The sequence below is a fragment of the Kryptolebias marmoratus genome, linkage group LG12 (assembly GCF_001649575.2).
Source record: "Kryptolebias marmoratus isolate JLee-2015 linkage group LG12, ASM164957v2, whole genome shotgun sequence".
NCBI classification, from domain to species: Eukaryota; Metazoa; Chordata; class Actinopteri; order Cyprinodontiformes; family Rivulidae; genus Kryptolebias; species Kryptolebias marmoratus.
In genome coordinates, this window is record NC_051441.1 from 17,741,894 (window position 1) to 17,763,346 (window position 21,453).

General features: G+C 46.8%; 4 protein-coding genes across 6 annotated transcripts in view; 3 read left to right on the top strand and 1 right to left on the bottom strand.

Annotated features, from left to right (window-relative positions):
• The first annotated feature begins 1,758 nt into the window (after positions 1 to 1,758).
• Positions 1,759 to 6,852, top strand: gcat (glycine C-acetyltransferase). 2 transcript variants are annotated; one of them, XM_017416542.3, is made up of 9 exons: positions 1,759 to 2,055; positions 3,734 to 3,864; positions 3,940 to 4,041; positions 4,121 to 4,267; positions 4,470 to 4,624; positions 4,987 to 5,069; positions 5,446 to 5,617; positions 6,105 to 6,226; positions 6,340 to 6,852. In XM_017416542.3, the coding sequence occupies exons 1-9, from the start codon at positions 1,836 to 1,838 to the stop codon at positions 6,489 to 6,491; spliced, it is 1,284 nt and encodes a 427-aa protein (XP_017272031.1). In that variant the 5' UTR covers positions 1,759 to 1,835; the 3' UTR covers positions 6,492 to 6,852. The 2 variants fall into 2 exon arrangements, with proteins under 2 accessions (XP_017272031.1, XP_024861757.1); XM_025005989.2 differs by lacking the exon at positions 1,759 to 2,055 and adding an exon at positions 2,116 to 2,230.
• Positions 6,853 to 8,259: 1,407 nt separating this feature from the next.
• mcm5 (minichromosome maintenance complex component 5) lies at positions 8,260 to 13,966 on the top strand. Its single transcript, XM_017416537.3, has 16 exons — positions 8,260 to 8,567; positions 9,515 to 9,641; positions 9,728 to 9,856; positions 9,978 to 10,150; positions 10,227 to 10,382; positions 10,467 to 10,636; positions 10,716 to 10,887; positions 11,007 to 11,118; positions 11,205 to 11,348; positions 12,268 to 12,333; positions 12,411 to 12,587; positions 12,677 to 12,789; positions 12,877 to 13,005; positions 13,096 to 13,238; positions 13,417 to 13,544; positions 13,657 to 13,966. The coding sequence occupies exons 1-16, from the start codon at positions 8,395 to 8,397 to the stop codon at positions 13,756 to 13,758; spliced, it is 2,214 nt and encodes a 737-aa protein (XP_017272026.1). The 5' UTR covers positions 8,260 to 8,394; the 3' UTR covers positions 13,759 to 13,966.
• An 88-nt stretch (positions 13,967 to 14,054) lies between these two features.
• Positions 14,055 to 16,712, bottom strand: hmox1a (heme oxygenase 1a). Its single transcript, XM_017416470.3, has 5 exons — positions 16,123 to 16,712; positions 15,929 to 16,040; positions 15,623 to 15,838; positions 15,271 to 15,543; positions 14,055 to 14,569 (listed from the first exon to the last, which is right to left on the bottom strand). Exons 1-5 carry the CDS (start codon positions 16,161 to 16,163, stop codon positions 14,405 to 14,407), a joined length of 807 nt encoding a protein of 268 aa, XP_017271959.1. The 5' UTR covers positions 16,164 to 16,712; the 3' UTR covers positions 14,055 to 14,404.
• Positions 16,713 to 17,563: 851 nt separating this feature from the next.
• foxred2 (FAD-dependent oxidoreductase domain containing 2) overlaps positions 17,564 to 21,453 on the top strand; it is an 8,101-nt gene continuing 4,211 nt past the window's right edge. The window contains exons 1-6 of one of the 2 annotated variants that reach the window (XM_017416467.3): positions 17,564 to 17,681; positions 18,728 to 18,939; positions 19,029 to 19,334; positions 19,406 to 19,657; positions 19,735 to 20,064; positions 20,843 to 21,009. In XM_017416467.3, coding sequence (XP_017271956.1) covers positions 17,616 to 17,681; positions 18,728 to 18,939; positions 19,029 to 19,334; positions 19,406 to 19,657; positions 19,735 to 20,064; positions 20,843 to 21,009 — 1,333 coding nt within the window. In that variant the 5' untranslated portion in view covers positions 17,564 to 17,615. Of the gene's footprint in view, positions 17,795 to 18,727; positions 18,940 to 19,028; positions 19,335 to 19,405; positions 19,658 to 19,734; positions 20,065 to 20,842; positions 21,010 to 21,453 lie in introns of both variants that reach the window. The other variant, XM_037978755.1, reaches the window with a different exon arrangement.

The window sequence follows — 21,453 nt, forward strand, 5'->3', positions numbered from 1 at the left end:
GTGGAGATGTGTCCTCTGGAGGGACGAATCATGCTTCTGTCTGACCATCTGATGGATGAGTCTGGGTTTGGCTCCTGCCAGGAGAACAATATTTGTCTGACTGCATGGAGCCAAGTGTAAAGTCTGGTGGAGGGAGGACCATGGTGTGGAGTTGTTTTTCAGGAGTTGGGCTCGGCCGCTTAGTTCCAGCGAAAGGAATTCTTAATGCTTCAGGTACCAAGATATTTTAGACAATTTCCCAACTTTGTGGGAACAGTTTTGGGGATGGCTCCTTCCTGTTCCAACATGGCTGAGCACCAGCGCAAAAAGCAAGGTCCATAAAGACATGGATGAGAGAGTTTGGTGAGGAAGAACTTGACCGGCCTGCACAGAGTCCTGACCTCAGCCTGACAGAACACCTTTGGGATGAATTAGAGCAGAGACTGTGAGACAGGCCTTCTGTCCAACATCAAGCTCTGACCTCACAGATCAGCTTCTGGAAGAATGGTGAAACCTTTCCCATAAATACTCCTAAACCTGTGGAAAACCTACACAGAAGAGTTGAAGCTGTTATAGCTGCAAAGAGTGGGCCAACATCAGATTAAACTATATGGATCAAGACTGGGAGGTCACTCAAGTTCAGTGTGAAGGGAGGCGAGCGAATACTTTTAGTGTGTGTTCATACACTTTTAGGTGAAGAGTACATCAAAGTATGAAATTTAGAATAATAAAAACAATTGTATAGGGTCATACAGCATAATGGAAGTGCACTATATGATGATTTTATTTATTTGTTTATTTTTTTATCCAGTATCGTACTTTTGAATAAAAACTTTAGTTTGTTTAAGGGAAAGTTCAACAAGAAAGTGTCTAATGAAAATAAACTTTAAGACAAGTCATTTTCTTTGAGTGTAAAAAAACAAACAAAATGTTTGTTAGCAAAATTTCTCATGAACCACTTTCAATGAAACTGTGAGAACAATTATTGGTTGTACATCTACAATTGATTGACATTTGGAGTCAACCTAAAAAGAGATGGCTGCCACCGCTAATCTACCTTCACCAACACAAAAATGGCTATAACTTAGGGTAGGGTAGTGGTAGGTGGTAGTAGCTGAGAGTCATCCTCAACACCTGCTCTGAGCATTGACACATCCTGCAAGATATGGCTGTGGTGGCCATCTTGAATTAAGATGCCACCGCAGGTGATATGCATTCCTCAAAGAAATGCTAGGCCTTGAATAATTTTTTATCCATATTTTGTCTACTGATCTGCCTCTTATGTGCTGTAAGATGTGTAAGGAAGTCAGAATTACAGACAGAATTTCCATTTAAAAAAACAGTTTTCTATTTCAGATTTTCAGATCTTTTAGTTTAGATTTGTGGCCATGTTTCTTTTCTAAGAGTGCTTGTTTTGTTTTTTTTCTTAAATGGTCTCAGGAGGGGCCTCATGGATTCAAAAAATATTTTGAATATCCCTTTTTTTTCTTATAACGAATAACAAAAAGTCGCCGTAATTACATGAAAATGTTTCTGAGAGAATTAACGAGTCAGAACTGTCTGCAGTGAGGTTATTTAAGGTAGACATTTTTTCGTCCAATCAGAATCCTCCAGTCTCTGTTGCTCGGAGGACAAGCAACACTCTCAGCTCTAATTGGTTGGAGGCTACTAGTAGTGAGGAAAAAGAATCCTTGATTATGATTGGACGAAATAAGCCAACTGTCAGAAATCTCTGCCATTTGATTGGTCTGCAGGACTTACGCCCATCTTTTTTTGACGTGACGCAAACACGTTAGGTCTTGTCGCTCGCTTGTGCTGATTCACAATCCAAAAAAACTATACTTTTTTTTACCGACATGTCTCTCGGAAAAGCCGCCCGAAGTTTGATAAACCCGGCCCGCGGGTTCCTGGCGTCCTCGGACCCGGTTCTGAAACGGAGCTTCGCGGCTGTCGCCGAGGCCAGAGCGCTGCTGGAGCACGAGCTGGACACGATTCGAGCCGCGGGGACGTGGAAAGCGGAGAGGATCATCACCTCCAGGCAGGGTCCTCAGATCAGCGTGCAGGGCAGCCGAGGCAGTGAGTGGCTGTTAGTTTCAACACGGAGCCGTGTGCTCAGGGGAGACAGTACAGAGTCTGGATCAGTGCTGGAAATGGCTCCAATAAGTTGGTGCACGGTGTGAAAATTTGTGACTGAAAGTGTCATAGCCGTCAGGAAAACACAACAAAATGAACTCCGCGCGTCAACCTGCAGGTAGCATTTAAATACTGCAGTTTGGATTTGGATTTTTTTTATTTTCTTTTTTTAGTAAAGTCGCGTGGCTTTCTGTATCACAAATAACTGCTTCCAACTTAATTTCTTACATACTTCTTTCACCAAGACAGGTTTTTAAAGTCTTACCTGCTGGATTCTGTTATGTAAGAAACACAAATATTTTGTTTCCTCTCAATAAATGGGAAGGTAATTATTAGTTTGCTGCAGCAGTAAACTGAATGTAACAGACAAGTTGTGTAAATACAAATAATTTGGACCTTTTAGATTGTATGCTGTTTGTGGCAATATTGTTGTTAGTGTGTGTTGGTCTGCCTGTTAGCATAATATCTTGTGCACCATTTTACTGAAACTGTCATTGGACGTCCATCTACAACTCTTTAACTATGGAGTCAGCTTGATTCAAGATGGCCACCACAGCCAACTGACTTTAGGAAATGCAAAAATCAGCCAGTTTCTGAGATATTGATCTCAAATTAGGTGTGGTAGTTGCTGAGAGTCACTCCCAACAAAAAAAACCTTGAGCTCCACACGTTGTGCCACACACCTGCTTAAAAGTTTGGCATTAGGTGTTTGAGTCAACACTGTTTGTTTGTTTGTTAGCCAAATATCTCAGGAACAACTGAGAAGATTTAGATGCTTTCAAACTTTGATTTACATAGATGACTTGTGGGCATGCTTCTGAAGAAATTGATCATTTTTTGAAGTGGTAATAAATAAAACTTTTTGAATCAGGGATGTCGGAGCAGGAAACAACTCAAACTTCGAGGACACCGGCCCTTAAAGTCTGGAGTTTGACACTCCTGCTCCAATAACTACTAGGCCTTTTAAATTAAAGTGAATTAATTTGGTTTAATCAACAACACTGGTCTAGATAGCTTTGCAGAATTAAATACAACATACTCTATTATGTTTTGGATTTGAAAACAGTCTAACGTCGACCTGCACAGGGGCAGCAGCTCACCCCTGGCTTTTTGCCTTCCTGTTGACTCTGTGGATTTACGAACGGCTCAGTGCCTCGAGGTCATGACCCGTCATGTGTACAAGTGACTGTGGAGTTCACGTCCGCTGGTGCGTCAATGAAATATCACATAACCCCCTGGATGGATTTTAACAAAACTCTCCAAGTAATCATGGGCTAGACATCTACTACCGATTAGCTTTTGGTGTAGTCAACCCAATTCAAGATGTCTGCCACAACTTATTGACTGTAGCCAATTCAAAAATGGCTCTAACTCTGTAGTTTTACAATCGAGCTAAATGTTGGTGGGGTAGTCACTCCCAACACATTCTTTGTGCACTAACACATCTGATAAGGTCTGACAATATCACATGATGGTGCACAAGGTTTGACCAAAATGACTGTTCTGATCCCGTCCTATTTGTTTTTTTTTTACTTTTTATGGTACCACTGGTTCCATTTCTTGTCATTCTGAATCTACGACACAAATTGCCCCTTTTTAATTCAAATTCTGTGTCTTTCAGCTACACTGAACTTCTGTGCCAACAACTACCTCGGCCTGTCCAGCCACCCAGAGGTGGTGCAGGCGGGAGTCGATGCTCTGAAGTCCCACGGTGCTGGACTGAGCTCCGTCAGGTTCATCTGCGGGACGCAGGTGAGACGCTGAAAACCGCGCGGAGACTCCGAACCGCCACAGACGACTTTCATGGTTGTTACTCGTTTTTCTTAGGATCTGCACAAACATCTGGAGCAGAAGCTTGCGGAGTTTCACGAGCGAGAGGACTGCATCCTCTACGCCAGCTGCTTCGACGCGAACGCCGGGCTGTTTGAGGTACGTTGACTCTCTTCAAAAAAACAAAACAAAAGACTTTTGTAATTATAAGAGAGGCGTGAAATGACTTTCGCCGCAGGTGCTCTTGGGCCCAGACGATGCGGTTCTGTCCGACGAGCTCAACCACGCCTCCATCATCGACGGCATCCGCCTGTGTCGAGCCAAGAGGCTGCGCTACAAACACATGGACCTTGGAGATCTGGAGGACAAGCTGCGAGAGGCTCAGGTGTGTGGCTGACCCTAGGATGTACATCTACATCTTAGCTGTTCATTTTCTTTAGGATTTAGGTTAATAACTGAGCCAGAGAGCATTTTGTTTCATAAAAATGTGGTTATGGATAGTTTCTTGGTGTGTTTGTTTTGATGTTCTTGAAGATGCGGATTGTTGACACACCGTTTGCTCCGCCCGGGTCTGTTTTCCTCCGCAGTCGTCGCGCATGCGTCTGGTAGTGACTGACGGAGTCTTCTCCATGGACGGAGACGTGGCTCCCCTGCCAGGGATCTGTGACCTGGCAGAGCGGTACGGAGCCATGGTGTTCATAGACGAGTGTCACGCCACTGGATTCCTGGGGCCCCGAGGCAGGTATAACGTCAACATTTAATATATTTAAAATTTTTTGTGGTGTGCGCTCTGCCCCAGCCAGTAAAATTTTCCTCCTCTCTCTGATATTGTTTTTTCTACTCGCAGCAAGAACCCTGCTGCCTGGAGATGAGTCGGTTATTTTAAGGAGCTCATATTTCTTGTAGTTTTTACATCAGAGCCAGAAAAACACAACATAAGTTTCTTTATATGCTTTTAAAGTTTTCCTTATATGCAGAAAATTAATGATTACATCGACTTTTAAATGATGACCCCTGTGAACGAGGTCATCGTATTAAAGCTGCGTTTGACAAGAACTGAAGGTTGAATAAAGTCCTTTTTTTCTCTCCCTCTATGCCGTGCAGAGGAACAGACGAGCTGCTGGGAGTGACGGACAGAGTTCATATTGTGAACTCCACTCTGGGGAAAGCTCTGGGAGGAGCCGCAGGTACGTGTCTGCAAATCTGCAGCAGTCCCACGTGTTACTCTGCACCTGACGATTGGCCCTTTTTCCACTCACTCCTGCGCGGTTTGACTTGGTTCTCCATGCTTACAAAGCTTTTTCACGAGCAAGGATTCGTGCAACCAGCTCCTTTTTTAAAACAGACTTTGCTGTGGTTCCCAGGGAACCGTTCAAAACGATATAGAAATTTGAAAAAAGTGAAACATTGCCTTACTGTGATCATGTGCGATAAACAATCCAACAAATAATAAAAGTAAAAACTGATTTATTTCTTTGTTTTTTTAGGACATGAGATTCGAAGGAATTAGGATTTGGTTGTTAGATTAAAATCATCTTTCTCTAATTTTATGTTTCCTTGCAGGTGGCTACACGGTCGGTCCCAAGCCTCTCATCGACCTGCTGAGGCAGCGCTCGCGGCCCTACCTGTTCTCCAACGCCCTCCCCCCCGCCGTGGTGGGCTGCGCCACCCGCGCCGTGGAGCTGCTGCTTGCGTCTAATGAGATCGCGCAGAGCATGGCGGCCAAAACCATGAGGCGAGTTGGACAGAAGAGCGATTAACATCTTACCTGTTGCAGATGGCTCGTTTGAGTGTCAGAGAATTGGTTTAAACCTGCCTGGATTGACGAGCTAAAAGCAGTGGCAGCAGCTAGCTGTAGCACTACTGATGCCAGTAGCAGGAATATCAGAACATTCCTACTCGTATAGCTGTGTAATGTCTAAATAATGGCGGTGCAAATGTTTAAAAAATGCAAACTGCTATGAAATTAGTGAGATTTGGAGCTCTTAAGGGGCGGCAGCAACCTATTTTGGTTTTGGTGCCGCTCAGATTAGCCGTTAGCTTGTTAGGCCTGTCTACGCCATCTACAGCAGGTAATATAAGTCCTCCGCTTCAGAAAAATGCTGGACTGTCGCTTTAAGAGGAGCTGAGCTAGCAAAGATACGCCAACCTGTTGTCAGCGTCGACGTTTGTTTGTCCCAGAATTGAATTTGTGATGGCATTTTTTTACGCTTTCCAATCAGATTCCGTGACAAGATGACGCAGGCCGGCTTCACCATCGCAGGCTCGGCTCACCCCATCTGCCCCGTGATGCTCGGCGACGCGCAGCTCGCCTCTCTGATAGCTGACGACATGCTGAAGCTCGGTGAGACGCCTAGCATCCGGAAACTAAACCAATCAATTCACGCAAAATCTCAGCCTTGCATGGAAGTTTTACTTTTTTTTTTTTTTTTTATTCCCTCGTCACCCTTTCCACAGGAATCTATGTGATTGGGTTCTCGTACCCAGTCGTACCAAAGGGCAAAGCCAGGATCCGTGTTCAGATCTCGGCTGCGCACACGGACGAGGACATCGATCGCTGCGTGGAAGCTTTCATCCAGACCGGCAGAAAGCACGGAGTCATCTCCTGAGAGAGACGAACGAGCAGCAAGTGGAAGAATCCACCAAACCACCTGTTACTAAAACACTGTGACCGATACAGAAGGAATTATTAGTAAACAAAAATAGGTCAGTGGAAAGAAATCATATTTTTTAGTCAGTTCTTAGCTAAAAAGGGCTTTTTGCTAAAATGTAGGTGTTTGTATTTGAAGAAAAAAGGGCTAAAAATTCCACATTTGCTTCACTACATCCATGAATGTGATTTTTAAGACAATTGTTGAAGTAATATTGACAGGTTTAGTGTTGCTTCGACTAATAATGTTGCATTATTAGAGCTTTTTTTAAAAAAAATCATTGAACTTATCTTGCAAATAAAAAAACCTTGAGGCTGTTTGTTTCTGTTATGTGAGTTTTATTAATGAAGGAAAACTTTACACTGAGTGTACTAAAGACTCCACTCAGCACATAATGGGTTTAAACAAAGACCTTAAAATCAAATATTTTGTCCAGTTCTTTTTCTTTCAACTGTTTCCTTTTCAGGGATTACCAGAGCAACTCATCCTCCATCTAACTCTGTCTTCTGCATCCTCTGTCCTCACTCCAACTCCCTCCATGTCCTCTCTAACTGCATCTATATGTCTCCTCTTTGTCTTTTTCCTGGCAGCTGCGTCTCTAACATCCTTCTGTCCGTCCTCTGCACATGTCCAAACCATCTCAGTCTGGCCTCTCTAACTTTATCTCCCAGTCCTTCAACCTGTGCTGTACCTCTGATGACCTCATTCCTCATCCTGTCCATCCTCGTCCCTTCCAAGGAGAACCTTCAGCTCTGACACTTCCAGTTCTGTCTCCTGTCTTTTTGTTAGTTCCACTGTCTCCATCACCAGAGCAAACAAGAAAGGGGCTCAGAGGCGATCCTTGATGCACTCCCACCACTCCTACAGCACACCTCATTACTGCCCTGTCCTCATACATGTCCCATACCAGTCTATGTCTCATGTCCAGTTAAACTGTTAAAACGAAGCTGAACTTGAGACACAAAAAGAAGTTTTGGATATGATCTGAAAAATCATTGTTTATTGTTTATTGAACTCGAAGGACAGCCCATAAACTAAGGTCTCATTGAGAAAGCTAAACAAGACTAATTTCATTTACACCGCTGCGTGTTTTCTTTCAAAGGTTTTTGAAACTTTGATAACATCTGGTGGAGGCAGCTGGTTCCACCTGTTAGCAAAATATCTCTCGAACCACACGATGAATCTTATTGGGACGTCGTTGGATGTTCGTCTACAACTAAATTAACCTTTGAAGTTGAATCAATTCAAGATGGCTGCCACAGCTCATTGACATTGTCCAACACAAACATGGTTTAGCTGAGTCAGTTTTACAGATAAAACTGGCGTAGATTTCAACTCTTGAAAGGCAGCGGGCTATATGCATTCAGCTGTTCATCTGCTGAATAATTGTTTAGTTTGATGCTTCTGAACTGATTTTTATCCTTCCAAGTTTTTAAGCCTGTTTCGTAAAAGCATCTCCTTTAAGGGAACAATAAAGTTAAATAATAAAAACCCGTTCCACTGTCAGTAAACTTTATTTTTTTATGATTTATAACACGTGTTGCTCTGTCGCCCCTCCCTTCCTTGTCTTTTTCGCGCCACCACAGCTCTCGAGCTCCACCTTCACATTTACGACCCGCCTCCCTGGAAGTCTGTCTGACCAATAGAAAAACAGCGTGGTTCTGTTCAGCCAATCAGAGGGCACAGGAGGCCTGGTGGGTGGGGGGAAGAAAGCGGCTCGCGGGAAGCAGACAGGAAACTGTTTAGTTTTTGCCGCGAAACCGACCGTCCTGTGCAGCTCTTTGTCCACGGTAGTCTGAGGTCCCCTTTGGGTTTTTTTCTTTATCAGAGAAAGAGGCAGTTTTCCACAATTCGCTGCAGCATGTCTGGCTTCGACGACCCGGGGGTGTATTACAGCGACAGCTTCGGAGGAGGAGAGGCGCCCGGCGGGGATGAAGGCGGACAGAAACGGGCCCAGATCCAGAAGCGGTTCCGTGAGTTCCTCCGGCAGTTCAGAGTGGGAACCGACCGGACCGGCTTCACTTATAAATACAGGTGAGCAGCATCCAGTACAGTGATAAAACTGCTGCAGAAAGGTAAAGGTAAAGGCCTGAATGTGACCAGATGACTGTATCTAATCAATTATCTTAATGCTGAAGTTTATCAACAAAAAATAAGTCTCTTATTGAATTTATACATAAATAAACTCTACTTCCGATTGGAGAAACTAATGTGAACACTGAGTGCTGAATGACTGGATATTTGCTGAAGAAGCTAAAACCAAGTTAAAGCTGAAGGAACCAGAACAATAGCTAATAGAAGCAAAATGCTAGCTAAAAGTAGCTGCAGAACACTAGCTAAAAGCTAATAAGAGCAGCAGATTGCTAACTGAAAGCTAAAAGTAACAAGAAGCTATGCCGGTGTAGATTCTCAGTCATCCAGGACATGATAAATCTAAAAAGAGGTTTAAAAATAATAGCTAAAAGTAGCAGAATGCCAGCTAAATGTAATGTAACTCTAGCTAAAAGTAGCAAAACACTAGCTGAAGGTGGCAAAATGCCAGCTAAATGTATCGTAACTCTAGCTAAAAGTGGCAAAACACTAGCTAAAAGTAGTGTAATTAGCTAAAAGTAGCAAAATGCTAGCTAAAAGCTAAAACAAGTAAAAGGCTAGCTCAAACCTAAAAGCAGCAAAAAGCTACCTAAAAGGTACAAAAGGTTAGCTATAAGCTAAAAGTAGCAAAACATTAGCTAGAAGTGGTAAAGACTGACTATAAACTAGAAGTAGCAAAATTAATATTTTCAAAAGTATAAAAGTTTCAAAAAACCAAAGTCATAAAATAGCAGAAGTAGTTGGACTGAAAAATAAAACCTAAATGCTAAATCAGCCTTCAGAGAAATATTTCCTCCTTCAGTCATTCATCCGACTTCATGGGAGATCTTGTGGTTCAACTGTTGTTGTTTTTTTCACCACATCATCACATATTTCTGTTTCTTGGTCAGAGATGAGCTGAAGCGACACTACACCTTGGGGGAGTACTGGGTGGTGGTGGAGATGGAGGACCTCGCCAGCTTCGACGAGGACCTGTCCGACTGTCTTTACAAGCTGCCCACTGAGAACCTGCCCTTGGTGAGCCTGCCGTTCCTCGGCTCCCTTCCCACACGGCATCATGGCTCCTCTCTGATTCTGAACTTCTTTTGTTTTTTAAATTACAGCTGGAAGAAGCTGCCAAAGAGGTGGCCGATGAGGTGACTCGTCCTCGGCCTGTCGGGGAGGAGGCGGTGCAGGACATCCAGGTCATGCTGAAGAGCGACGCTCATCATGCTTCCATTCGCAGCCTCAAGGTACCTGCTGGCTTCTTTTTGTTCTTTATCGCCTGCCGCCATAGTCCTTTGTCTGTCTGCGGAGGAGCTCATGAAGCACTGGGCGGATTTTGTTTTTATTTTTAATTTCCATCTCGTGCAGTCGGAGCAGGTGTCTCGTCTGGTGAAGGTGCACGGCATCATCATCTCAGCCACGGCGATCAAGGCGAAGGCTACCAAGGTGTGTCTGCAGTGCCGCGGCTGCCGCAACGTCATCAACAACATCCCGCTGCCCCCGGGCCTGCAGGGCTACGCTCTGCCACGCAAGTGCAACAGGTAGGCGTGACCGACTTGTTTCATTCGAACTGTGTCGAGCGCCGCCGAGTCCTAACGAGCCGTCCTCTCCTTTCAGCGAGAATGCCGGGAGGGTGAAGTGCCCCATGGACCCGTACTTCATCATCCCGGACCGCTGCGTCTGCGTGGACTTCCAGACGCTCCGCCTGCAGGAGTCCCCGGACGCTGTGCCTCACGGAGAAATGCCCCGCCACCTGCAGCTTTACTGCGACAGGTAGAGGCCCGCCGCGTTCCCACGGAGACGTTTGGTCCAGAGTCGTGAGCTCTGCTGACACAGATCTCCTCCCCCCTCTCTCAGGTATCTGTGTGACCGGGTGGTTCCTGGCAACCGGGTGACCATTATGGGCATCTACTCCATCAAAAAGGTGGCTACCGCGAAGGCCAAAGGCAAGGAGAAAAGCGTTGGCGTGGGGATCCGTGCGTCGTACCTGCGAGTGGTCGGCATCCAGGTGGACACGGAAGGAGCAGGTAGCCGCGGGTTTTTGCTCTTGTTGGCTCACGTGTTGGTGAAACGATTTCTATTGTAGCTCTTCTTTGTCTCCTGCAGGTCGCGGCGCCACCGGGTCAGTGTCTCCGCAGGAAGAGGAGGAGCTGAGGGCTCTTGCTGCCTCTCCTAACATCTACGACTCTCTGGCGAGCTCCATAGCTCCATCCATCTACGGCAGCGACGACCTGAAGAAGGCCATCACCTGTTTGCTGTTTGGAGGCTCAAGGAAGAGGTGAAAACCGATACATAAAACTCAAGATCCGAAACTTTATTTCTCAAATGACTGTGTCTGTAAATGTAATTCCAGTTCTCGCCGTTTGTTAAGCGACGGTTCGACTTTGTGTCCCTCAGGCTGCCTGACGGCCTCACTCGCAGGGGCGACATCAACCTGCTGATGCTCGGAGATCCTGGGACAGCAAAGTCCCAGCTGCTGAAGTTCGTGGAGCGATGCTCGCCGATCGGGGTAAGCCGTCCCAGTCCAGATCCGACCGGGAAAACCTTGGCGCGACGTGCTGCCATCCTCAGCCGTGTCTCTGTGGCCCCCCGCAGGTTTACACGTCAGGCAAAGGCAGCAGCGCGGCTGGACTCACGGCCTCGGTGCTGAGGGACCCCGCCACCCGTGGGTTCATCATGGAGGGCGGGGCCATGGTGCTGGCCGACGGCGGAGTGGTTTGCATAGATGAGTTCGACAAGGTGAGACTCGGACCCGTGGGGCGGGAGTTGTTCATCGTGGGAATGCCCAATTAGCGTTCCCACTATTGTTTTCCTATTTTTCTGTATTTTCTTGTTTCTATTTAACTTCTTCTTTGGTGTTTTAGCCATTTATTAACCAAAACCTTCAGCTCATATCTGAAGATGGGCGCTATGATGTTTGATTTTTGTAATTTTTTACAAATCAAAATATTTCTCTTCAATCCCTTCAAAATGTTCTCTTTAAAATCTACTTCAGCACAGTGTGATTATTATTATTATTATATATTTTTTATACTTTTAGCTTTTTACTACCCATAGCTTTTAGCCAGCCCTTTGACACTTTTAGCTTTTAGCTAACCTTTTTGCTACTTTTAGGTTTTAGCCAGCTCTTGGCTACATTTAGCTTTTTGCTAGCCTTTTGACTCCTTTAAGTTTTACCCTGCCTTTTGAAACTTTAAACTAACCTTTTGCTACTTTTAGCTTCTAGCTAGCCCCTTGACTTTTTTAGCTTTTATCTAGCCTTTTGGCACTTGTAGCTTCTTGCTAGCCTTTTGATCCTTTAAGTTGTACCTAGCATGTTGAGACTTTTAGCTTTTAGCTAGCCCTTTGATACTTTTAGCTAACCTTTTGCTACTTTTAGACAGCCTATGGCTAGTTTTAGCTTACTGCTAACCTTCTGACCCTTTAAGTTTTACCCTTAGGTTTGCAGACTTGTAGTTTTTACCTAACCCTTTGCTACTTCTGGCTTTTAGGTTGGGTTTGCTCCCTTTTAGCTTTTAGCTAGTGTTCTACATCTTTTAGCTTTGTCTGCACCGTTTCAGCAAACCTCAGCCGTCATTCAGCTCTCAGCATCCCTCCCCGTTTAGCTTCATTTCTGCCCCTGAACTCCAATCAGAGCTGCGTTTTTCTGTCACCTCAGATGAGAGAAGATGACAGAGTGGCGATCCACGAGGCCATGGAGCAGCAGACCATCTCCATTGCTAAGGTACGTACGGAAAATCACTGCTGCTGCTGCTCGGGAGGCGGTCGCCATGGTAATAAACACCCGGGCCTTCCCCTCAGGCGGGCATCACCACCACCCTGAACTCGCGCTGCTCCGTGCTGGCCGCCGCCAACTCTGTGTTCGGCCGCTGGGACGACACGAAGGGAGAGGACAACATCGACTTCATGCCCACCATCTTGTCCCGTTTCGACATGATCTTCATCATCAAAGACCAGCACGACCAGCAGAGAGACATGGTGAGGCGGCTGGGCGCGGTTCAGGTCATCGGCCCGCCACGGGCTGCCGACACCGAGCGTAACGTGTGACTTTATTTATTCATTTTAAGACGCTGGCTCGTCACGTGATGAACGTCCACCTGAGCGCCCAGACGCAGACGGAAGGCGTGGAAGGCGAGATTCCACTGGCCACGTTTAAGAAGTACATCGCCTACGCCAGAACGTGAGTCTGCGCCGTGTCGCGGAGGCAAGTCGGGAGCCCACAGTCGGGTGCTTTGTTGCTCACCTTGCGCCTGATGTTTGCTCGTAGGAAATGCGGCCCTCGGCTCTCCGCGGCCGCCGCTGAGAAGCTGAAGAACCGGTACGTGGTGATGAGGAGCGGCGCCCGCGAGCACGAGCGCGAGTCCGACAAGCGGCCCTCCATCCCCATCACTGTCAGGTACGTTTAGTTTCTACATCACAGTTTTGTTCTGCTCGACATTCCCCAGGGTTTAGTCGTAATTTATCCTTTTTATTTTATTTTAATCAGGCAGCTGGAGGCCGTCATACGCATCGCCGAGTCTTTGGCCAAGATGAAGCTGCAGGCCGTGGCCGGAGAGGAGGAGGTGGACGAGGCCCTCAGGCTCTTCCAGATTTCCACGCTGGACGCTGCGCTGTCCGGCAGCCTCACGGGTGAGATAGAGAAGGTCCACGCGCCTCTGTGTGTCCTGTACGCGTTTACAACAGAGGTGCGTTAGCTGTGAGAAACGGAGGGGATAAGAAGAGATTGTGTTCCAAAGCTCAGTTCGTCTCCAGCGTTCCCTGCTGTTTTTTTTTCTTAACTCGCCTCCGTCCTGGTGTTTGTTCCCAGGCGTGGAGGGTTTCACCACTCAGGAGGACCAGGAAATGCTCTCCCGCATCGAGAAGCAGCTGAAGAGGCGCTTTGCCATCGGCTCGCAGGTGTCGGAGCACAGCATCGTCCAGGACTTCACCAAGCAGGTCGGTCCAAAGAAAAAAAAAGTCTCCTTTTTCTTCTCTCTATTAACCCATTAGATCCCGTCTGGAGCGCTTGCTTTCCGCTCACGTGCTTTTTTCTCCTCCCTTTTTACAGAAATATCCCGAGCATGCCATCTACAAAGTCCTCCACCTGATGCTGAGAAGGGGCGAGCTGCAGCACCGCATGCAGAGGAAGGTCCTCTTCCGAGTCAAGTAGAGCACGCTGGGCTCCGATACATGCAGATTGTTGTTGATGTAAATAGTTTTGCTCTGTTTCCGTTGTTGAATTTGAAGGCAGTTTTGGCAGAAAAACCGACGGCGTGTCACTGCTGAGGCGGTAGTGACGCTTTTCAACCTAGATGTGTTCCCTTTGTAAAAATGAGATAAAAAAAAATAAACCAATACGACTTTAATTCTGACCAAGTAGATCGATTTATTTAACACAAATATCAGCAAAATGAGTTTTGTTTTCTGCTGTCAAGCCTTTTAGGAAAAAAAAACTTCCAGGCACTGTTACATGAAATCACTCAGGTTTATTTATACGTTGTGCGCAAAATATAGAGAGCATTTAAAGACAATTAAGAATTAACATCAGCGTCCCAGGTCCGAATGGGGAAGCTCCGAATCAAAGCTCTGCCCCCCCAAGTCAACACAGGAGCTTTTATTGAAGATATTGAAATACTGGACCAGAAGGAGGTCTGGTTCCCATGAGGAGAAAATTCGACATCACTCCTATAAACAAGTTAATTCTGTGAGAACTCGTGGCACTTGGAACAGAAGTCATAACATAATCAGGACTTAGAAACAACAGGTGTTTGTTTCGGTGTCTAAAGTGTCATATTCAATATAAATGCAGCGACGTTCTACAAGGCGAACATTCCCGCTCCGACAATGGCCGCCGCGAGGCACAGTCCCACGGTGAGCTGCATGACTGGAGACGCCGGGAGCCCGGGGGTCCGGAGGCTGCGCTCTGATTGGCCGGCCGTCTCTGTCGTGACGCTCAGCATTTTCTGCAAGTCGTTAAAAACCTAAAAGAGAGGAGGAAAAACATGTTTTTTTGTTGTTTTTTTTTTTTTTTCAATTCTCAGCAAACTTCACGTGCTTGTTCCGCACGGAGGACTTTCAGGTCCTCTTTCTGCTGAGTTCGGTGACTTGAAGTTGTTTCATCAAGGCTGCCGGGGTGGAAAGAAATGTGAAAGCCCTCGTCATTATTCATCCCAGCATTCGGTTCGGTCCACCGTCCACAGCTTTGGATTAAAGCGTGGCTCAGTCGAGGCGTAACGGGACGCGACTTTAGCAGTATTCTGTACGACGTAGATGAAAGTTTCCGCCTACGCACACAGATGGGATTTGGGCTCAACAAGTGAGAAACCCGCAGCTCAGACATGCTTCCACAGAAAAAAACAATTTGGGGTTAAATTGACAGAAAGTTGGATTTTATTTGACTGAAGTGGCATTTTGATATTGTTGACTGTTGACCTCCAAAACAAGCTCCTCTTAGTTGCAGTGTTTACGCTTCTTGTCCAGTTTATTCATGGAAAAAAAGCAGAAGCTTCTAGCTGCTACTGTTCAGGACTTATTTTTATTTTCAGTAAAAGTTTCAGCTTTCGCACAGTGACTGTTCGAGGCTCATTGTCTGCTCTGTGTTTCTGCCTGCCATCCTCTATAAAACCCAGTAGACTGATGTTTTTAGGGCTTTCAGGCAGCAGCTTTGAATCCGCCAGCTCACCTGGATGTTCAGCTCGAACGCGCCCACCGCCTCCTCCAGCACAGCCGCCCTCCCCGCCTCTGTCAGCTCCACGCTGTTCATGCGGCTCCTGTACAGCTGCTTGAAGCGGTGGGGGCTGCTCACGCCGGGGAACGAGAAGAACGCCAGGCCCTCCCCGCCGCCCAGCCCCAGGGACTTCTGGGTGATCTTCCCCAGCACCTGGCCGCCCGACAGGTCGCCAAGGTAGCGGGTGTAGGCGTGGGCCACGAGCAGCTCCGGGTTCTCCCTGCCGATCTGAACCAGACAAAACTCCGCGCTCAGCGGCGTTAGTGTCGACGGGATCCGCGGGCGGTCACAAGTGTTTTTAACCCACCTCCCGTAGTCTCTGCTGGTATCTGTGCGTGGCCGCAGGGACGATGACCTTCTGCCTCCAGTCGGAGCCGAAGAAATGCTCCAGATCCGCCTCCAGGGATTCCAGACGGGCGAGCTCCTGAGGGAAGTATATGGGAGCAACAGCCGGATGGGAAGCGTTCCTGTCCAGCTCTTCTTCTAGGGCCTTGTAGATCTCGTACAGGGAGCACAGCAGGACCTGACAGGGAGACACCGGAGGAACGTCTCCTGTTGGGACGGATTGGACAAACAAACAGGAGGAGATGTATTCGAGTTCGATCAGTTTTACCTTGTACTGCGGCAGGGTGATCTGTCCCTTCTGGTAGCTGAGCATCAGCTGTGTGTTTTCCGCTCTGACGTGGTTGTCCTTAGTGGCAGCTTTGATTTGCTCCGACAGGTCGCTGTGGGGAGCGACAGAACTCGTGACGCCCTGTGCAAGAACGCTTTTTATTTTATTTTTTTTATTTTTCCCAGCCGTCCTACCTGCCCGCTTTGCCCGAGTCGTTCTTCCTGGCGCTCTTCATGGTCCCCGTCCGTTTGGGTGAGTTCGTCCGACGAGCTGTAGAGTCGTGTCCCTTCTCGGCGACGCCTCCGCTGTGGTTTCTCGGTTCTCGCTCGCCTCTCGGTTTTTTTTATGAGGCTGCAGCTGCTGAGTCAGATGGGAAGTGTGACTGCTGCGTCGCCGGACTCGTGACGGCGCAGATGTGGCAACGTGCAGCCGGAAAACGTGACGAGGCAGAAATCCAAAGCGTGAATCGACAGTTCTGATCCTTTGAAGGGGAGGCTTTGAGGAAAGCAATACTGAACAGTTAGTATCTTACCTGTTGCAGGTAGGTCTTGGAACGGCCTCAGTTTGGAGAAACACTATATTTCTGAGAGTTTAAAGTGGATTGTTTCTGCCTAAAAACAACTCCAGTCTTCAAAATCAAACATCTGTTCACGTGAACTCTGTGCCTCGAAGAAAAATAGATTTTTGGGAGGCAGAGTTTTAGACTAAGGCCATTTTGTGTTAAGAAACAACAGAGCTGTTGCTCTTTTAGTCAAATCTTAACAATACCAAAGTCTCACATGATATCACAAAATGTCCCACTCAGAGTATGTGTCGTTAACGACTCTCAGCTACTACCACGTCAAATCTCAGCTTGAAATCTGTAAAACCGACTGAGTTAGAGACATTTTTATGTTGGCCAAGATGGCTCAGCTGTGGCAGCCATCTTAAATCGGTTTGACTCCAAACGTTGATCAGCTGTAGACGTCCATCCCATGACTACTGTGTACAAGTTTCATTGAAATCCGACGGGTGGTTCGTGAGATATTTCGCTAACAGACAGGGTTGGCTGCAACGGTTAATCGTTAGCCCTGAGAGTGCAAGTCAGGGACGAGTCTCAGCTACTACCACACCAAATCTAAGGTGATTAAAAGCATAGCCATTTTGAGGGTTTGTTGGTTAAGGTCAGTTCTCTAGGACGGCCATCTTGAATTGGACTGACTAAAAGTTATTACATCTAAGTTAGGACCTCTAATAATTACTTAATAAAAGTTGGCGGGTGATAAAACACTAAAAACTGCTAAACTCTACTATGTTAACGGTAAGTATGATTTTTATTATACAATATATAATATTTACATAGGATTTTTATTATTAGTGACAATTATTATTATACAAATAAGTAAAAATGGTAACTTTGTAAAACGTATTAATTATTAAAAATGTCTAATTTGTTTAAAAATTTTGTGCATTTTTGAAACAAGTCACATAAACATAATAACATTTATCAGGATTATTTGATTTAATCTGAAGCTGGCTTTCAGAGAATGTGAAACATGACCCACAGCGTGCCTTTTCCTTCTTCTTCAGTGGTATTTTGTAGCCACGCCCCCTCTGTGCAAGCAGCCCCTCCCCCTCCGCCTGTTTTTATGCCCCGGGGCCCGGGAGGTGGAGGCTCATCCGAGGACCCGCCGAGCCGAGCTGGGACATGTCGCGCAGAAAACACGCCTGTCGGTCCAGATGTTGGGCGCGAGACGGCGGCTGGCGTAAGAAGGTAACGTCTGGAACATCTGGCTCCGCATCCCTCCACCCACCCACACCCCTCCATCCATCCCGGGCAGGGTGACACAACGTCGGCTGCGGAGTTCCCGGAGAGCCGGTGGTGGTGTGAGTGTGTGTGTGTGTGTGTGTGTGTGTGTGTCGGACTCCCTGTCCTCGGCGGGGTCCGGCTCTCTCGGGTACCTGGACAAGGAGCGCTGCCTCGTGTCCACATTCAGGGGGACAAAAAGGTGTTTTTAGTTCGACGGAATGGAGTGAGAGGAGGAGGAGAAGCTAACGAGTAGCTGCCAGTGTGGCCCAGATACCCAGGATGTGGGAGGGTGAGGGTGAGGGTGAGGAAAGAAACAACACTGGACATCTTTAGATGCTCACATGGAGAACAGGCTGCTATTATTTTATTTACTGAAGTATTATTATCAGCAGAGTGTGTCTGACGTCATCAGATAGTAGTGTTTGTTATTTTATCTGGTCTAACTTATGTTTGTCTTTAAATATGTATTTCTGCACTGTATGTGTGTACATATGTACACATATCTGTACTGTAGGTGTGTATGTATATATGTATGCGTGTTTGTATGTATGTAAATATGTACTGTAGGTATTTGTGTACTGTATGTATGCTTGTATGTATTTACTACATATATATTTACAATGTATGTATTTACTACATACGTATGCATGTTTTTATGTATGTACTATATATATATGTGTACTGTGTACATGTTTGTATGCCCTACGTATGTATGTGTTTGTATGTATGTACATAAATACATACATACAGATGTACTTATGTAATACGTCTGTATGTATGTATTTATAGATGTATGTATGTAAAGTGTGTTTTTGTTTGTCTGGTGAACCACTGGACAGATGTTAATGAAGCTCTCAGACAGTGCTCACTGGATGTACAGCTGACTAACCTTTGAAGTCAGAACAGTGGAGCAGCGTGTTAAGAGTGTCACCACAGAAAAACAGTTTAATTACCTGATATTACACATGGTTGTGTGTTTTGGTGCACTAACGCTGCTCTGTGTCCATCAGGTTATGGAGCCAAACCTTGCGTGTTTCGTCCTGTTCACCCTGTTTGGCTCTGTCATAACGTCGCTCGCCGACCACAATGGCACCCGGCACTACACCTACTGCGTGCTCGGAGCTGGACCCGCGGGCCTGCAGATGGGCTACTTCCTCTCCAGGGCGAGAAGAGACTACATCATCCTGGAGAGGAACTCTGGCCCGGGCGGCTTCTTCAACAAGTGAGGGGCCTCTGAGCAGGAAGTCTGTCCTCCCTGCATTACGTCTTGAAACATTTTATTTTTGTGTGTGTGTGTGTGTGTGTCTGAAGGTACCCCAGACACAGGAAGCTGATTAGCATTAACAAGATCCACACCGGGAGGCAGAACCGGGAGTTTAACCTGCGTCACGACTGGAACTCTCTGCTGAGCGACAGACCCGACCTGCTGCTCAGGAGGGTGAGCGGTGAGTTCTACCCGCCGGCGGACGCCTTCCCGCTCTACCTGTCCGCGTTCGCGAAGGAGCTCGACCTGAGGGTGCGGTACGGCGTGGACATCGGGAGGGTCAGGTCTGTGCCGTCCGCCTCGGGGAGGAGCTACGTCCTCACGGATCAGCGCGCCTCCGACTACACGTGCAGGTACAGTCCTGCCGCGTTAAACGCCGCGCTCTCGGTCGAGCTGGGTTCTAACTCGGCTCGCTTCCCTTCAGCGTCCTTCTGGTGGCCACGGGCTTGTGGGTGCCTCAGCAGGTGGAGTTCGTCGGCTCGGACCTCGTCGAGGGCTACGAGTCCATCTCCACCAACCCCGAGGACTACAGGGACCAGGCCGTGCTCATTCTGGGGAAGGGGAACTCGGCCTTTGAGACGGCGCAGAGCGTCTTAGGAAGTGCGAGTCGGGTGCACATGCTCAGCTCCAGCCCCGTCCGACTGGCCTGGCAGACGCATTACGTTGGGGATCTCAGGTAAGGCAGGCCTCATTTGTCAGCTGACTTTGTAGGATGTAAAGCGGGAAGTGCTTCCTTCGACGTTTCCCTTTCAGGGCCGTGAATAACGAGCTGATTGACACGTACCAGCTGAAGTCCCTCGACGGACTCATCGAGGCGCGCCTGGAGAAACTAGTCATCGCTGAGCGAAGGGAGCAGGGCCGCTGGAGAGGGGGGAGGAGGAGGAGGTCAGGCGGCCAGAAGGAGGAGAGAAAACTCTACGTGACGCTCAAGAAGTACCTGCTGAACAGGAGCGATGGGAACGACTCTGCCGTGGCAGGAGAGGAGCTGCCCGGCCACCACATCGACAACTTCTCCCTGAGGAGACCCTACGACCGCGTGATCCGCTGCCTCGGCTTCCGATTCAACTTCAGCATCTTTGACAGGTGAACGTGGCGACGACACGGGGCTGAACATCGGCAGGGTTCACTGTGAGAACGCTGAGTCAGCATTCACAGCGGGGTCTTCCTGTTTATGCTTTTCGACTTTTGGACATTTGGGTATCAGATCGTTCAGCTCGTTTAGAATTTTAGGGTTTCCACGTTTGCTATTTTTACTTTTTCTTTTATTTAAATTCATTTATAATTTCCTTAGCAAATGCACTGAGATCTCTTCAAAACTTGGGCTCTTTAAAATCTACTTCAGCGTACTTGACTATTTTTAGCTTTTAGCTGCTGTTTTGCTAATGATAGCTACTGTTCTTCCGGTGTTGCTTTTAGTGACTATTCTGCTCGTTTCAACTTTTAGCTACTCTTATGCTTGGTATAGCTTTTTGCTACTGATCTGATGCTTTTAACTTTCAGCTGCTGTTTTGCTAATTTTATGCTTTTAGCTAGTAATCTTCTGGTTTTAGTTTTTAGCTTTTGATTTGGTAATTCTAACTGGTCTTTACTTTTAGCTATATTTCAGCTAGTTTTAGCTGTTGTTCTGCTGGTTTTAGTTTTTGTTTTACAAATTTTAGCTTCTAGCTTTTGTTTTGCTAATTCTAGCTGGTCTTTGTTTGAAGCTAATATTTAGCTAGTTTTGGCTTCTTTCGACTTTTTCGCTAACCGTACCTTTGAGTTCCCGCTCTGCTGGTGTTGCTTTTAGCTACATTTCTATTCATTTAGCACTGGGTTGTTTTGTGTTGTGCCGTTTCAAATCAAATGTCCTAAATGTCCTCAGGTCGGCCTGTCCACCTAACAGTGAGAACGCTAAGGGCAGGTTCCCGGCGGTGGGACCCTGGTACGAGGGGACGAACACCCCCGGCCTCTTCGTTCTGGGAGCTGCGTCTCACTCCAGAGACTACCGAGCGTCTGCCGGCGGCTTCATCCATGGCTTCCGTTACACAGGTGAAGGTTGTTTCCTGACTCTTTGAGTCGGCAGCGATTGTTAGGATCTTTTATTTTGAAAATAACGTAGCCCCCGTCTGCATTGCTCCGGATGTTTTCCTCTGCACACACACAGCATTTTAAGAGCCCTAAAACAACTAGTTTTTTTGGGGTTCCAGAGTGAATAAAAATCTTATGATGCCGCCTTCGTGTTTTCATGTAAAACGCAGCCTTTTGAAAACATGAAGTCACAGCTCCGCCTCCAATCTCACCTACGACCTGAGGGCACCCTCTTCTCCTGTTGTGTTCACCTTTCACCCCCTGTGTGTGTGTGTACAGGTGCTGGTCATAAAATTAGAATATCATGAAAAAGTAGATTGATTTCAGTAATTCCATTTAAAAAGTGAAACTTGTATATTATATTCATACATTACATACAAACTCATATATTTCAAATGTTTATTT

Excerpts from the sequence above, each read along its gene's own strand:
- gcat (XM_017416542.3), top strand. The coding sequence starts at position 1,836 with ATGTCTCTCGGAAAAGCCGCCCGAAGTTTGATAAACCCGGCCCGCGGG. Across the intron at positions 3,865-3,939 it reads GGTTCATCTGCGGGACGCAG|GATCTGCACAAACATCTGGA; the intron begins GTGAGACGCTGA and ends CGTTTTTCTTAG. Across the intron at positions 4,042-4,120 it reads CGAACGCCGGGCTGTTTGAG|GTGCTCTTGGGCCCAGACGA; the intron begins GTACGTTGACTC and ends CTTTCGCCGCAG.
- mcm5 (XM_017416537.3), top strand. The coding sequence starts at position 8,395 with ATGTCTGGCTTCGACGACCCGGGGGTGTATTACAGCGACAGCTTCGGA. Across the intron at positions 11,349-12,267 it reads GCATAGATGAGTTCGACAAG|ATGAGAGAAGATGACAGAGT; the intron begins GTGAGACTCGGA and ends CTGTCACCTCAG. Across the intron at positions 13,006-13,095 it reads TCCATCCCCATCACTGTCAG|GCAGCTGGAGGCCGTCATAC; the intron begins GTACGTTTAGTT and ends TATTTTAATCAG.
- hmox1a (XM_017416470.3), bottom strand. The coding sequence starts at position 16,163 with ATGAAGAGCGCCAGGAAGAACGACTCGGGCAAAGCGGGCAG. Across the intron at positions 16,041-16,122 it reads GACTCGGGCAAAGCGGGCAG|CGACCTGTCGGAGCAAATCA; the intron begins GTAGGACGGCTG and ends CGCTCCCCACAG. Across the intron at positions 14,570-15,270 it reads CGTTCGAGCTGAACATCCAG|GTTTTTAACGACTTGCAGAA; the intron begins GTGAGCTGGCGG and ends CCTCTCTTTTAG.